Raw genomic sequence first — 15,889 nt, 5'->3', positions numbered from 1 at the left:
CAGTTCTTGCAAGGTAAACACGGAAACATAGAGGTAAAGAGGCTACTCAGGTTACTGAGGTAGATTGAGTGTCATTGTTTAAAAAAAACTGCATTAAAACCTGTGAATGGCATTATACGATTTTTCCACGTTTCAAAAACGACTGTTTACGTTCTCCCAAAACGTAGGCTCCATTTGGATGGACAGCTTAACAGCAGAATACCTTTGTGGGTGTAAACCAATCTCACCACAGTTTGGATGAGACCTCAGTCTCAAAATGAAGTCAAAGGAAGCTTGTACCCCATTTACACTACCCTTAAAAAACTGTGCCGAGACCGGTCCGAGCTCAGTAACTGAGATAACTTATCGTGTGTAAATGGAAAGCAAACTGAACTGAACCGAGCTAGACACAACTGGACCGAGATAACTGCAGACCAGTTCCATGGGTGTGCTCGGCTCGGTTTTTCCCTGGCTCGGTTCTCTGATAACAAGAGCGGATGAGCAGAACGTGTCATCTCCGTTTGGCTGCGCATCCCGATTCACAATCCATTCCAGTAGTTGGCGGTAATGCCTGACCCTCTGCAAACACCGAAGTACAGCAATAATAATCAAGGAGGTTGGCAAACAACTTTTGGTGCATAACCGCCACCAACTGCTTGATTTCCTCCTTCAATACTGGCAGTAAAACCGCAGTCAAGGAGTCAAGGAATCAAGATAGCGTGATGTGTAAACGGTCGTCCGAACCAAGCTCGGCCTGGTTAACTGATCCCAGCTCGGACCGGTCTTGGCATGGATCGGTTTTTCAAGGGTAGTGTAAATGGGGTTATTGAGATGTAAGAAGCCACATAAATTGATTTTATTTTTAAAACATGTCGAAGAGTGTTATATTCAAACTGTGAGAGAGAGCAAAAATTTCAAAAGATAACAGGAAGGCTGAATGGAGTGAAGCCAAGTTTCTGTTTTATAATTTTGAGATTTTCTTCTGTCATGTAACACCTCAGATTCACAAATGTTGTCAGACTTTTATGAAATCTCACCAATAAGGAGCTACAATCTTTAAGATTATATGCGAGACTGCAATTTTGAGCTCTCCCAGCCATGCTAGCTACATAACTTGCCAATGGAACGTGTGCTTGCCATTTTAAATTTAAACAGTCTACTAAGATGTTTCCTCTTAACAAATGTCTCTAAACTTTTTTAGATGTTGAGGCAAAGAGATGTAAATACATCCATTTAGTGATATGTGACAAATTCTGGATATTTTGATTTTTTTTTTTCAAGATTTTTCTTTTGGCCTTTATTGGACAATTCCTTTAAAGTAGGGGTAGGTGACATTGCTCCTCGAAACCGTTGTTCCTGTCCTGTAACTTTTGCATGCATCCCTGCTCCAACACACCTGAGACAAAAGACCAAATTACCTCCTTAGCATGTTGGTGAGTTTAGGTATCTCAGGTGTTGAAGAAGGGACGCAAACAAAACCTGCAGGTCAGTGGCATTAGAGGCCTATCAAAGATGATGGCATGCAGACATAGAATCAAACCCAGGACCAGCAAATTAAGGACGAAAAACATCCAGACATGTGCAGCCTGTTCTACCAATGAGTCATCAAGCCCACGCATGATGATCAGTTTCATTTCATTGTTAAAACAGCTTAAACAGTTAAAACATGTATGATATTTGGAAGATCAGCTTCTAAACAACAATGTTAACCACAGAATAAACTATATTTTAGACAATAAATCAGAAAAATCCAACCTCACATGTTTCTGTTTTAGCTACTTTTTTCAAAACACATAAAGCTATACTGGAAATGGAAGATATTTTTTTTCTGAATTTCAGGCAGAGTAAAGTTTGCTCATTTTCCTGTTTCTGAAGTTAGAAATCCTGAAGCAAAATCTAGTTGGCTTTCGCAGAGAATGGTCTGTGTGGCTCTACTTATATAAAACACTAACAAGAAAGTGAAAAAAAGAGTTTCACTAAACTTGAGTACTTAAAACTTTAACTCAAATGAACATTCTTGCAAGTTTTCAAGTGAAAAACACAAATTAACTTGAAAGTATGTGTAAAATTTGATTGCCTCAAATAAAAAAAAGCCATGTAAACATAGACGCTGAATGGTGAAAATGCATGTATTAGAGCATATTATTTGTGTGATTTGTGTAAAGATCACAGAGAAGACCAGGGGTTAACAACCCAACATCTCTTGGACATTAGGGACAGAGGCAGGACTGAGTGGGGAACACATCTGGCCAGAGATTAGACCAAAAGAGACCAAAAATGGAGGAGACAGAAGGATGGGCTTAATGTAAGATGAACGAGGGGGAAGGGTCTGTTGTGTGATAGATGAACAGCAACCCTGATAGCAGGTAGGGTGATGAAATCTTATTAGAGATTCTTACTTGAAAGAAGCCAGGGGGCATTGGTCCTCCTGGCATCCCATCATTAGGTGGCATGTTGCCCATCACTGGACTGGGAGCAGCAGCCGCACTCTGAAAAGACACAAAAGAAAGCATTTTTTTTCTCAGTATACTTGTTAAATACAGCGACAAAAAGTGTTAAGACAAAGGTGTTAAATTATTCTTGGAATCGCCTAAATCATTAAGGAAGTGAGAAAAAGTCCAACTCTATTGGCAAGTTCAGAAACAGTCAAGGCAGCTACAAAGATGCAAATACAAGTGATCTGAAATAGTTGGTTGGTATTCTAAAAGATCAAGAAGGCCAAAAGAAAACAAATTGCTTGCCAATCTATCTAAAAATAGAGTATGGCACAATTTAAAATATAGCAAACCCATCCACCACACTAAACCACACTGCACAAGAAGAACCTAAATGAGAGAAATTGAAAAGTGGGCCATGGTAACTCTGGAGGAGCTGTAAAGATCCAAAAGTAATGCACATCCAAACATGCATTAAATGAAAGATTGACAAGAAGAAAACCAATTCATCCATTAAGGTCTACAAAAGACTTAAAACTGAGGCAGAGGTTCACCTTCCTACACTAGCCCAAAGCATACAACCAGAGCTACAGTTAACTGGTTTGAATCAAAGCAAACTAGTGAGTAAGAAAACCTCACTAGCAGTCCAGTCCTAAATCCAAGCAAGAATCAGGGCAAAGCCTTGATAACGTATATTCTCTCAGTCCGACTGAGCTTAAGCTATCTTACCATGAAAGTTTGTAACGAGTATCAATTATAGTCAAATGTCACGACGAAGCACTTCTTTTCTTTTTTTTTTTTACTTATAATGACTTTCAGCACAGACCAGAAGAAAGGCGTAACACTGGCCCTGATGTCCTTTAAAGACAGGAAATATTGACCTTTGGTGTTCAGTCCTGTCACAGCTTGACATTCAGCCTTCATCTGGGTCAGAGGAGCAAACGATTAACCAGAGAGCTTATGGCTGACTTGCGGAGTGATGGCCTAGTGGTTAGAGCAGTGTGCTTGTGCTCTGAGAAGGTTGCAAGCACCCGGTTCAATCCCCACAGTCTGCACTCTGGGTCGCTGAGCAAGACCCTTGACCAAGCACTGCTCCCCGGGCGCCACACAATGGCAGCCCACTGTTCAACAAGGGTATGGGTTAAATGCAGAGATAAATTTCTCCAATGTGAGATCAATAAAGTTAAATTATTATTATGTTAGGTTCTTTTCTATATGACTTTCAATACACACTTTACATTTCTGACAAAAACATGGATGGCTATAAAACAAGTCTGTCAGCCAGAGTCTGTTTCTACCACTGACCACAGAGGTTCAGTTGCCTAAAAATAACCTTTAACACAAGAAACTTTTTCTCATGATTCATTTCCGTAACTATGTCAACTGTCCAGTTTCATCTGTAATCGGCTTGTTTCAACACAATGGGATCTCCACTCACTTTGACTGAAAACAATCCCAGCATGTCCTGGCTGACTGGCACCACACAGGCTCTAACTAAGATGGCCCAGGGGCCATGAGTCCAGACACAAATAACCCTGGTGAGGCCGGTGTGATTCTGTGGGACTCTGACAGCATGTTAGAAGTGAGTATGAAAATAAAAGTATTAAAAAAAGCTGACAAGAATGATAAAAAGAGAATATAATAAAAATGAAATATCTGAAATTTCTTTGGAAAGGTGACATAAGGTTTCAAAGTGTTCAATAGTCTAACAAAGACAGCGCTGTATCACTCTCAGGTCATGATGATAACTCCATCAACTCCTTCAGAGCTCAACGGTGGAGAAACATGAAGAGGTAGAGGTCAAGAGTACCTACTAGAGTAAAAAGTGAAGAGGAACAGGAAACCTCTGCTTTTTCAAAAGATTTAGAAATCTCTGTAAAGTGCCGTGAGAGGACATGTGTTTTGAATTGGCGCTATTCAAATAGACTGAATTGAAATGAAAATCATGAAAGGCTGGTGATCTCATATTAGAAGTTGCAATTTTTGGGGGGATTTTTCATCATTTGAGAAGACTGAAAATTATAATGATATTGATCCTTTAGTTCATTATACCCAGGATCTGAAATAGAGTTTTAACTGAACTGGTTTACATGGGAGCACAGCAAGCTCTGACCATAGCTGGTTAAACTGGTGGTTTCTTTTCTAAGATGAGTCTATTAAAAGTTCTAAATGTTCATTTGCTCACTTACTAAAATTAAGTAATTTTTCCTCTTTTTCCTCTAATTCTCCATTCTCCTTTTATCAGTATTTTTTTGCTTTTTATATCTGTCTCCATAGTTTAATCATTTTCAAAATGTGTTGCCATACGCTTCACCAGAGCTAGTGAGCTATACACAAACTGGCATGGCATACAGTAATTCTATTACATATATCTATAGTAGAATTATTCTTTTATTTGGTCACTGTCATTCAACATCACCAAGAACACCTGGACTATAACAATTACAGTAGCATTCCTGAAAACCAATGTTAAAGTAACAAACATCAAATGATTAACACATACAAAATACAACTACTATATATAACTATTCCAATTTTTTCTGAATTTATTCTGCAGCAAGGAAATATTTATTTCTTTGATGATATCTCTTTTAAAGCCTTGCCACAGTAAAAGTTACTGTAAAACCACATTGTCATATTCCACAGTCACCACAGGTTGGTGGGACAGAAGTGGAAAAGCGTCACTTCGTGCTAACAGCTGTTGACAGAAGTCTGTTGCAGCTTATATAGCAGATATAGTTTGAAAGTAAAGGCCATTTTGACATTGAGTGTGATCACAAAATGAAGTCAGAGATAACTGATGTCTAGCAGCTATATAAGTTAGATTAGGTATGCCTTAGGATAGGTTAAGTGCAAGTGTATTTCAATTTAAAACACTACAATTAGTGTGTGTATGGGCCTCATATGGATTTTGTTCAAGCTGGATGCATACTACATAACTGTTGGCTCACAGTAGACCTTTTGAACTGGACCCCTATAGGTTAACTAAATGCAAACCAGATCAGTACAACAGGCTGGGAACTTCATGTAGTGCTTAGAATACTCTTAAATAGTATTTTGGAAAACTGTGTCCCTCTTATACTCAGAGTTTTCCAACATAAGATCCATATAGGTAAGATTTAAAACCACTATCTAAAACTTGCAATATTCCAACTTAATCCCATTTAAACCTATTTCCAACCTATGTGTAACCCATATATAAACCTTAGATAGGGATACAGCAATGCAGTGCTATAAGCAGATCAGGTGGCATACTGATGGAGGATTGCACATTTCACACAAAACCAACTCGACTTTATTTCTTTACTCAAAGTCTATAGTTTCACAGTTTTGTCCCAAAAAACTGGGGATCAATAAGTTAAGAATAGACAGTAAAGAATTCCCCCTCCCTTAACATACTGTATTAGGTTAAAAAAAACAGCTAACTAAATTCTGGATATTAGTGCAAACACACACACACACAGAATATACACACAGTTAACCAGCTCTGCTGCTTCAGAGAACATTAGCAGTAACAAAGAAAAAAGACAAAGAAAAGGAGGATTAGGTGAAAACGAGGAAAGAAAGAGAGATCTCAGGGAGAGGAGGAAGAGTGAATGGAAGAGGTGGTGCTGGCACAGAGGTATGTGTGGCCAGCATGTGGGTATGTGTGCGTTGCTCGACAGTTTGCAGGTGAAGCAGCAGCAAAAGGCCCCTTCTCCTAGTTGCCATGACAACCCCGACCTCAGCTCCTGCTCTCCAGTGCCCATTAAAACCCTCAGGCCGTCAATCATCAGCATGGCCAGGGAGCAGCAAGAGAGGGAGGGATGGAGGGAGAGAGAGAGATAGAGAAATATGAGAGAAGAAGAAGAAAGAAGCTGAGAAGACAGTGAGTTTAAAGCAGCCTGTGGCTTTTGATAGCTGCCCTGTTTGCCACAGCTATCTCCCTCTTTTTCTCTGGCTGCACACAAACAAACCATCACACACAATACCTGCCCAGCCTTACCTCCTCACACACACCACTATCTCCACCAACATGTCTGCTAACATTCATGGCCGCCTAACGAGACATGATTTTCACGTTCTGATCTTAAAGACGATTTTTCATTTTTCTAACCCGCCCTTCTTCTTGGTCACCATTTAAAACCAACCAGTCTTTCACAATGAACTCTTAAAGCTTCATTCTCTAGACATCTGTGGGGAATAAACACCCATAGCAGCATCTATTTAAAGCCTATTTATAAATCCATGCTGTAGCAAGAAGTAACTTATGTAATATTTGTATGCATTTTCTAGAAAACCTCATGAGAGGAGACATTTAACCACTAGAGTCTGATGAAGAAGGTTTCCAGTAGAACAACCCCTGTTAATCATCAGAACCACGATACACATAGATACCAACACATTACAGACGTACGTTGTCAGATCCTAACTTCCATATAAACTTAAAATATACTTTGGAGTAAAGGTTAAATCAGCACTCTGATTTAACTGCCAGGGTAATATAATAACTGTGACGTAATGTACAGCATGAATTATTTAGAGATAAACATTATCAATGGAAACCAATGGGCAGGTTGTCAGGCTAAGATATGGTAATGATTACAGTCATTTAATGCGACTTAATTTCAATAATTGCATTCCTCTCCTCACACCAATTAGGATTGCAACTTCCAATTAATTTGCTTATCGATTAATCTGTTGATTATTTTGGCGATAGGTTTCTCAGGAAGATTTTCTTTAGAGATTTAAACCAGGTGAACCTAAAACTTTTTTTCCTGGAGGAGTTCTGGATACAACATATTGAAAAAAATTAAGTTTTTTTTTTATCTTAAATGCAAATATTGATATATTTTAGTTATATTTAGTTTAGTTTTCATATAATTACTGCTCTGAGTGGGTTGCCCTGTCAGCTGAAGGCATGTTTTAGAGTCTCTATGCTCCAGTTAACGATTAATTGATTACTAAATTAGTTGATGAGTATTGAAATAATCCATTATTGTTTCACCCCTAGTTTAAACTCGTATTCAATAAAGAAAAAGTAGAATAACAAAGAACTCCTATTGTACACATCTGTTGTTTAAATGTATTTTTTGGCAAATATATAGTTTTTTTTTTAGAGGAACTTAAGCATACCCTTCAATGATGTGTGGAAGACAAAAAAAAAAGCTTGAAATGGTAAACTAGTTGCATACCTCACTGCTGAGGAGGCAGCCTTCTGATTGAGCCGACTTAGGAAAAGCTACTGAGACAGAGGCTGGGCAGCAACCGATTAGCGGAGCATGGCTTGAAGGTGTGATGCATTATTAACAGCTGTAAATATCCATAGCCAGCACACCTGTAAGCACGTACAGCTGTGTTTCTGCCACAAGCTCAGATACTTTAATCGGTTACACAGAAGGGCAGGACAAATGTGAGATGTAGTGATTTGGGGATGAATGACAATGTAGGTAGTGAAGAGAATCGCAAACTCCTCAGCCACTATAGCACTTGGTTACCATGGAGACTGAACACAGGGTAGTGGGAAAACATTCTTGACCAAGTAATTGCCCTGCACTCCTCCTGCTGCTACTGGGGGCATCAAGAGCTGTGACTGTAGTGCCCCGTGCTAAATGCATCTAATCTACTTATTTTTAGAGTATGGAAGTTTCGGAAAAACATTTTCCACTGTGCTGTTCCTTCGTTCAAGTCTTTTTAACAACATCCCAAAGAAAGCACGAGTTCCCCCACTGAATAGACACCTCTTCTTCACCAAACACGCCTATTGTGTTGAGTTATCATTTACAAAAAGGCCCATTTTGGCTGTTTTGAAATTATAACAGTTGTGAACAACACTGCTGTTCATTGTGTTGAAGCTAATTGAGTAACACCAATCCCTCTTATTTACCTAACATTGTTATAAAACTAGAGCTGCCAAGCTTTGAGTGCCATGTGTCAAGCACCTGACTGCAGCCCAACTAATTAACCAGGTAATTTCTACTTGGAGCTCTGCCATTGTCCATCTATACAGGGCAAAAAAATATAGAATCTTCTGTGATAAATAGTCTTAAACCCATACCCCAATGTTTTAGCAATTGCATCATGTTACATCATTTTATGTTAAAGCATTAAATACATATTTCCTTACAGTGAGACTATAGTCATTTGAAATTAATAACTCAAAGGAATTATGTAGTTTATCAAATTGAAACCGTTCTTAAAGACACAATTAACCAAGTTTAAAATACGTTAGTTTCCCTTTACTTACTTTCCCCCCCATTGTTGCATTTTCACTTTATAATTGACTCATACAGAAGTGGGTTCTGCTTTTCTCTGGCCCCTGGTTGTGATCCTCTTACGCTCCATGCAGGAGGCTGGCTGCAGCACACAGGCTGTGAGTGAGCGGCTCTATCTGCGTGGTGATCAGACCTCAGCTTCCAGGGGGTAATGGATCTGCTGTTATCTGGCTCCAGACAAGCAGGCCAACACGCAGCTACCTACTAGCCACAACAACACTGATATGAACCTGCTGGGGTTGTGAATATGTGTATATATCTGTGTTTCTTTCAACTTGAGAAGGATTACCCTAATCCTGATGACAAAAACATAGAAGCATGTTCACAACCCCCCCCCCCCCCCCCCCCCCCCCCCCCCCCCCCACCAACCTGCTGACAAGGGTAAAATTTCACAAATTGCTAATGTATGCTAATGTACTTAATGAGTGAAAGATTTAAAGAAACAACAACGAAATACAATGAAATAATGAAACATGGCACCTTACAGAAACATTCACACATTTTAAGCACAATTTCATGTGTGTCATTCAGATTTTATGTGATACAGAGTGGAGGGAAAAATGCTGATAGTTGTTTTTACAAGTAAAAAAGCTAAAAGTTTTGTATATTATAAAAATTAGAAAATAAATATATGAACATATGGGTTTAAATATATATATGCACAACACTTATTTTAGGTTTTCAATTGCAAAAAAATAAATAAAAATAGTATGAATAATTTTTCTATGATATGTAAATGCTAAAGCACAGGTTTCTTGCTTCTTGTCTTGTTGTTAATGTTTGGTTAATATGTTTATCCAGTGCACTAGGGCTGCAACTAAAGATTATTTTGCAAATCGATTAATCTGTTGTTTATTTTTTCAATTGATCGATTCATAATCGGATAGCCTAAGCTTCCTTAAAGAAGACTTTTTTTTAACAAGATGAAACCAGCTGAAACAAAAAATGTTCCACTTGATGAGCTTTGAATAGAGCATATTGACAGTCTAAAAATAGTTTTTTCATCTTAAATGCAAAATTTGTATATATTTCTTTTACAATTTTGGTATAATTGCTGCTCTAAGTTTGTTGCTCTGTCACCTAAAAGCATGTTTGCTTTTACAGTAAATACAGTAAATTAATCATGTACTGTATACTCCAGTAAACGATTAATCAATTACTAAATTATTTGATGATTATTTCAATAATTGATTAATCACGATTAGTCCAATTAAATGTTTCAGCCCTACAATGCACACTTTGGCCTGCAGAAAGAATGCTACTTTGCAGTGTTTTCTGTAAGCTGAACCAGGAGTTAGTCTTCAAGCTGCTCCTTAATGTCACCGCTGTCAAACTCTTCTCTTAGTTCCCTCATTTGTCGCTCTGTCAAAGCTCTCCTTCTCTTCCACTTTCCTCAGCTTCAAGTGCTCCAATAAGTCTGTCAGTGAAGTCAACTCTATAAAGATTAGCAAAAAGGCAGGAGTGTGTAAGCAGGGCTGCCAGCTGACAGACGGGCCTAATCGATGGAAGACAGAGAGCTGCTGGGCCGTTCTGCCGGGAACCCCGCTCCTGATGCTATGACATGGAAACGTCAGGAGCTCCTTTCTGTCTCCTGCACACACAAAGCTGCAGAAAAATATTCACACACGCGCTGGCTGAGCATGCACGCCGCATATACCACAGGCAAGCAAATCTGCACATATGCTCTTGCCTTCCCATAGCTCTGGCAGCTGTTATGTCAATCAGGTGAATTAATTACCAGTAAACAAATCTGCTTGGGACCCACCTCCCAACAGAACACACAAACAAACACACACATATAAACATCTCCCTGTTCCTCAGACCTCCACTGTTTCTGTAGCATCTCCTCCCAACACCCAGGAGGTGCCTCCCAGCTACCAGAGCAGCATTCTGAGGTGGAAGCCCGGAGGGAAGGTGCCGTGGCTGGCAACGCACCGCCCCAGAGCTCCCACATTGACTCCCACTGTTACCTCTAAGGCTAACCAATCAACCTGTGAAGCTCCTGAAGAGAAAGAAAACTGATAACTATGTGCAGATGGCATCCGTCTAAATAGATGTATGCACACAGATATGAAATCAGACACATAAGAGGGCTACTCTGAGTGAGATAACTTGAACAACATTTAAACCAAAACACTGTCAGTCAGAAGAAAAGCATTTTTAAGTTGTTTTTTTAGGTAAAATTGCAAGGAGGGACATTTTCGGCTAATACCTTTGTGGGAATCCCCTTGTTGAAGCCAAAATACAAATCTATGTCTGTCAAACTGTGTTATCTTTGGTATTTTTCACAGATTCAGCAAAAGAAATGAGAGCAATTTGTGTCTTTCTGACAGGTAGTCAGCTAGTTACAAAGTGCCTCAGGATCCAATTTGAAGTTGTTCTTTACTAAATTGCCTCTTATGTGTCAAAAAAAACAAAAAAAAACTAGTGCACTCCTTTAGGTCGGGAAGCTTTTTATTACCTCTATGACTCTAAGATCAGAGGTAAATGGCTTAAACAGACAAAATAAAACAATCCTCTGAAAACATTCAGCTGACCAAAACAAAGTAGAAAGAAAACAATAAAAAAGATTAGAAGAAAGTCAGATATAGGAGGGAAGTATAAAACAATTGAGAATGACTCAAGACTTTTGGGTCATGCAATACAAAGAGAGGCTTGAGGCAGAGATGATGTGGACACCACAGTTGTTAATACACCAACACTGAGTAGGTAAACCAGCCATCACACAACTATATAACTTCTGGTCAACAGACAGAATGCCGGATCAGTAGCAGGCTTTATAAAACTGCTGCCTTGTTTACCAGATATTTTAAGAGATGCAGCGATGATCCTGCATGCAAACCAACAACATTTTACCATCTTTTAAACTGCAAACACAAACTTTAATGTCATTTATCAGGATTTAATGTGATTTCAAAATTTGAAGTAGAGCATTATTGTAAAGGAGAAGAAAACAGTTGCATGTTTTTCCATTTTGCAAAGAAATGTGTGGTACTGATTTAGTGTTCAGTTCCCGAAAATATCTTTTTTTTAGGTTTTACAGAAACTAGAGACAAAATATCTGTATCTGGGGTATAAAACTCTATCTGATTCAAACATCTAAATGCTGAAGGGTTTAGGGTTAGGATATGTGTCTGGACTTTAAGTGGACTTGATGAACTTAATTAAGATGATTGGCAATGTAATTTTTGATGTTGTAGACACTTTCATCATTGTTGATTCAGTCATGACCGTAATGATTCATTATTTTTTGCCTCAGACAACCAAACATGGAGAAAAAGCATTTAGTTCCTATGTTTCATTAATCTTAAACAAACTTCCAGAAGACGGTTAAAGTGCTAAAAGCTTGAGTTCTTTTAAGTCAAAATTAAAAACCTATTTGTTCAGAGCTGCCTTTGACTGCTTAAGTTAAACTGTTAACTAAGGTATTATTGGCTTAAGGTTGTAGTGCAATTATATGTTTGTTTGTTTTACTACCTACTTTAATCATGTTTTTAATCTTTATTTTATTGTTTAATTCATGTAAAACCCATTCAAATTGTATTTTTTTACAATTATGCTATACAGGTAAACTTGCCTTACTTAGAAAACATTTAACTAATGTAAAGTTTTACTTTAATTGATCACTGCAAGAATGCAGTGATCAAGAATGCACCACAACATATCATAATTCGTTCTGGATCCATAGTTTTCATGAAAGGTGATCCTTTAACCCAGTTTCACATTTATTGAAGCTTCTTATTCCCTGTCCATTTTAAAGTAAAAACATCACAGCATGATGCTGCCACCACCATGTTTCCAGGTGTTATTGTGGAAACATGCTGCCCTTAATTACTGTTTACCACACTAACAGAAAACACGTTAATTCAAACATAACTACACTATATTAAACAACGGTGGAACAAATCTTTACAAAATGGGTAAAGCTCAAATTGATGCCAAGTTAATTTAGTGGCTGACCTCCTGACATGCACACATACATGTAAAGCACACACACACACCCCTCAAAACACCCAGCGGTCTTTATTGGCTGTGTTGGTGGTTAATGACCAAAGCTTGGTGATGGCCTGCTGATCTCTTAGTGACCCTTTCTAACACAAGGTCCCTCCTGCCAGTAATACTCTTTAATTACACACACCAAAACACACGCATCCACACAGACACTGATATGTATCCCCTATTCGCCCTCTGCTCATGGCCTTTCACTTCTTCATTAGACAGATGTGTTTGGGTGGAAAACCACAGAGGAACCACACGACAGGGCGTCACAACGCTCACAGACACAGACACACACACAATACATGTCTAATTCATGATTATAAATGGTTCTAATTAGAGAACATTAGAAAACGCAGTGCTGAGAAATAAAACAATGTGAGATACATGATTGTTTACATCATGTTCTGTTTATCTAGATGATCTGCTCAGGTCAGATTGAGGCGGTCAATCGTTCCCTGTTGGAAGGCCAATTTACAGGCGATAACCTGAAGTATGCACAGTCACCTTAATCTGCTTTGAAATGCTTAGAAAACTTTAAAAGGTAAGGCGTACTTCATTGTCAGGCATACTGCGCTGCATTTTGTCTTGTAGCTGGGATGTACATAAATGCTCAGCAGTTTAACACATCAGCCTAGTCAGGTGTTTTATGTCAGTAACTCAGAATCCACCAGCAGGACTGTCTTTCATCAGTCTCTCCTTTTACACCAACGTTCAGCCGTAATATAAAGAGAAATCTGTCATAAATAGAGGCTCAGACGCCTCAGCCTCCACAAACGCAGCTGAAACGAGGTGCAGGCGAGATGCTCCTTGTTTTCAGCCACAAAACCTCAACTCACACTTTCAACTCCACCACCTACACAGAGAAATCTCACAACAGGTTCAAAGCTTCTGTCTGGGCTTTTGGAAGAATGTATTTAAGAGGAGAGCGAAGAAAAAAAGGAAGACAAAAATGTACATGTGTACATAAAAATGAAATATATTAAAGAACATATGATGCTGAGGCAGCCAGAGTAAAAGGTTCGGAAACAAACAGCAGAAACAATCTAAAATATACTATATATATAAAAAATATACTTCACACAGTCGTTTATTGCACAAAACTGACATTTCCATATCATGAAGTATTTACTCATGTTTGCATCTTCTAACAGATATTCATAAATTTCAATCATGAGTACCAAGGATTTATTATGTTAAGACTTAATTCTCCTTGTTTAAATAACTGCTATTTCCTTTTGGGTATATTCACATCCAACGCTTTGTAGAAACCCCAGCAATAAGGAAGCTATGACCAGACAAATATTAAATAAATCACTCCCAAGAATGTTAGAAAACCATTTTAAATTGGACAATATAGCACAGTAGAAAAAATGATAGATACGTTCTTCACTTATGACTTAATTTGATCGTTCTGTATTATCTTTAAAGGTACTGTTAAAGCAAGTTTTCATTTTATTAGGCCACTTCAGTTCTGTTTTATTCTGTTTTCATTTGCTGTGTTGAATTGATTAATATAGTTTTCTCTGACATCATTACATTTAGTGGAAAAACCGAAGATAAATAATATACAATATTATATTACAAATCCACAGAATTCTTTTTAAGTATGTGTAGCAACTTTAGAGTGATTGTGAAAATATCTGCAAATATCAGTTTCTGTTGTTCACCAACAGAAGCTATAGACCAACCGTGTCTAAAAACAGGGTGTAGTAACATGCTGCTGACATGAATAGCAGTTACCATAATGATTTCGACTGCAGTTTACTCAACTCCAGCTGCTGTTTTTCTGTCTTTTTTTAGTACCTTTGAAAGTGAGATGCAAACTGACACGCAAAAATATGTATGTTCATGGTTGCCACAAAGGAGGCATTGGTAGAGGCCAGAGGAAGGAGAGAGATTCTGTGTCCATGTAAAAATTTTTAGACTGTCAGAAATAATGATGGTACGATAATATAAAAAAAAAAATAATTGACATTAATACAGCTGAACGGGTGCTCCTGCAATTTAATAAAACATACCCAGGCACAATTATGTGTCTTTTGTTTTGTTATACTGTTGTTCAAAGCATTTTGAGGTAGGCTCAATAGTGCACTATGAATATTATTTATTATTATCATCATTATTCTTTTTAATGATTAGCCTCATTACCTTTGATTCCATGGCTTAGGACCTCATCTTTCTTTTCATTCCACTCTCACAGAGCCAGTAGAACATGCAACCACTCATTTTAATGGACTGGTTTGCATTTGGTTCTGCAGCAATCTTGGTGTGAGTGACGTTTGTGCAGCATCTTGGAGTATGCTATTGGACTTTTTTTGGAGAAATCTTGGTAGATCCCCCACAACACTCGCTATTATTGCAGGTACTACAAAAAATGTACAAATGGAATATAATGCCTCTTATTCTGAATGTTTGAAGATCAGGCTTCTAAGATTTTGTTTCTGATTAATTTCTTATAATATAGTAACTATTACAGATGTGTGAGCATTATATTTACTGCTGGATAACATTATCCTTTTTTAGCTTTTCAAAATCAACCACAGGCATATATATGATAAAATACATCTAAAATATATCTAAAATATTCCCTTTAGCAGTATTCAGTATTAATTTTTTATGAAATATTTTCCATGAAGAAAAATATTTGCCTTCAAAGCAAAACTGTCTCTCCCTGTCTAGGTGCAGTTTATTTCATGTTCTCATCATATTACACTGCTTCTGAAGGCTGAAGAAGGTCTCAGAACGCTGAATTTTGAATCCAAGACGTTAGCTTAAAAAAAAACAATGGTTGCTGTCTCTTGCAGAAAGGTGTCTAAAAGAAACTTTAAGCAATTAATCATTATGGTCTGCCTCACATAATCCTTCTACGATCGGAGAAAATGGGTGTTCGTTTACAGTGCAGTGCAGGCACAGGCTGGTTAAGGTAGGTGCTTCCTGGATTGGGCGGGTTAACACATTTGACAGGGTGGTGATGTCCACTGGTTTTCACAGGACAGGGAGGAACTGCTGGTCAGGGAGCAGAATTCATAAGGATTACTTACATTGTAATGCTATTCTTTTTTCAAATACATATATAAAAAATACATTTCACTGCTCTGTTATTGATAGAATGTTGTATGATCTCTTAGCCCAACTAGGTTTTCTAAATGTTGCACCAAGTCTCAGTGTGTTTGTCAGGTACAAGTAAGGATTTTATGAAAGCGCACCACGATTGCTCAACAA

The 15,889-nt window shown here is 38.0% G+C and overlaps 1 protein-coding gene across 2 annotated transcripts in view; it reads right to left on the bottom strand.

Annotated features, from left to right (window-relative positions):
* ssbp4 (single stranded DNA binding protein 4) overlaps positions 1-15,889 on the bottom strand; it is a 134,012-nt gene that overhangs the window by 29,371 nt on the left and 88,752 nt on the right. For both annotated transcript variants that reach the window (XM_038279047.1, XM_038279046.1), the window contains exon 5: positions 2,379-2,468. In XM_038279047.1, the coding sequence (XP_038134975.1) occupies positions 2,379-2,468 (90 nt within the window). The remainder of the gene's footprint in view (positions 1-2,378; positions 2,469-15,889) is intronic.

This window comes from Cyprinodon tularosa, unplaced genomic scaffold (genome assembly GCF_016077235.1).
Source record: "Cyprinodon tularosa strain WSP-4 unplaced genomic scaffold, ASM1607723v1 ctg147, whole genome shotgun sequence".
Classification (NCBI taxonomy): domain Eukaryota; kingdom Metazoa; phylum Chordata; class Actinopteri; order Cyprinodontiformes; family Cyprinodontidae; genus Cyprinodon; species Cyprinodon tularosa.
The sequence above is the reverse complement of the archived record's forward strand: the minus strand, read 5'-3'. Positions and strand labels throughout refer to the sequence as shown.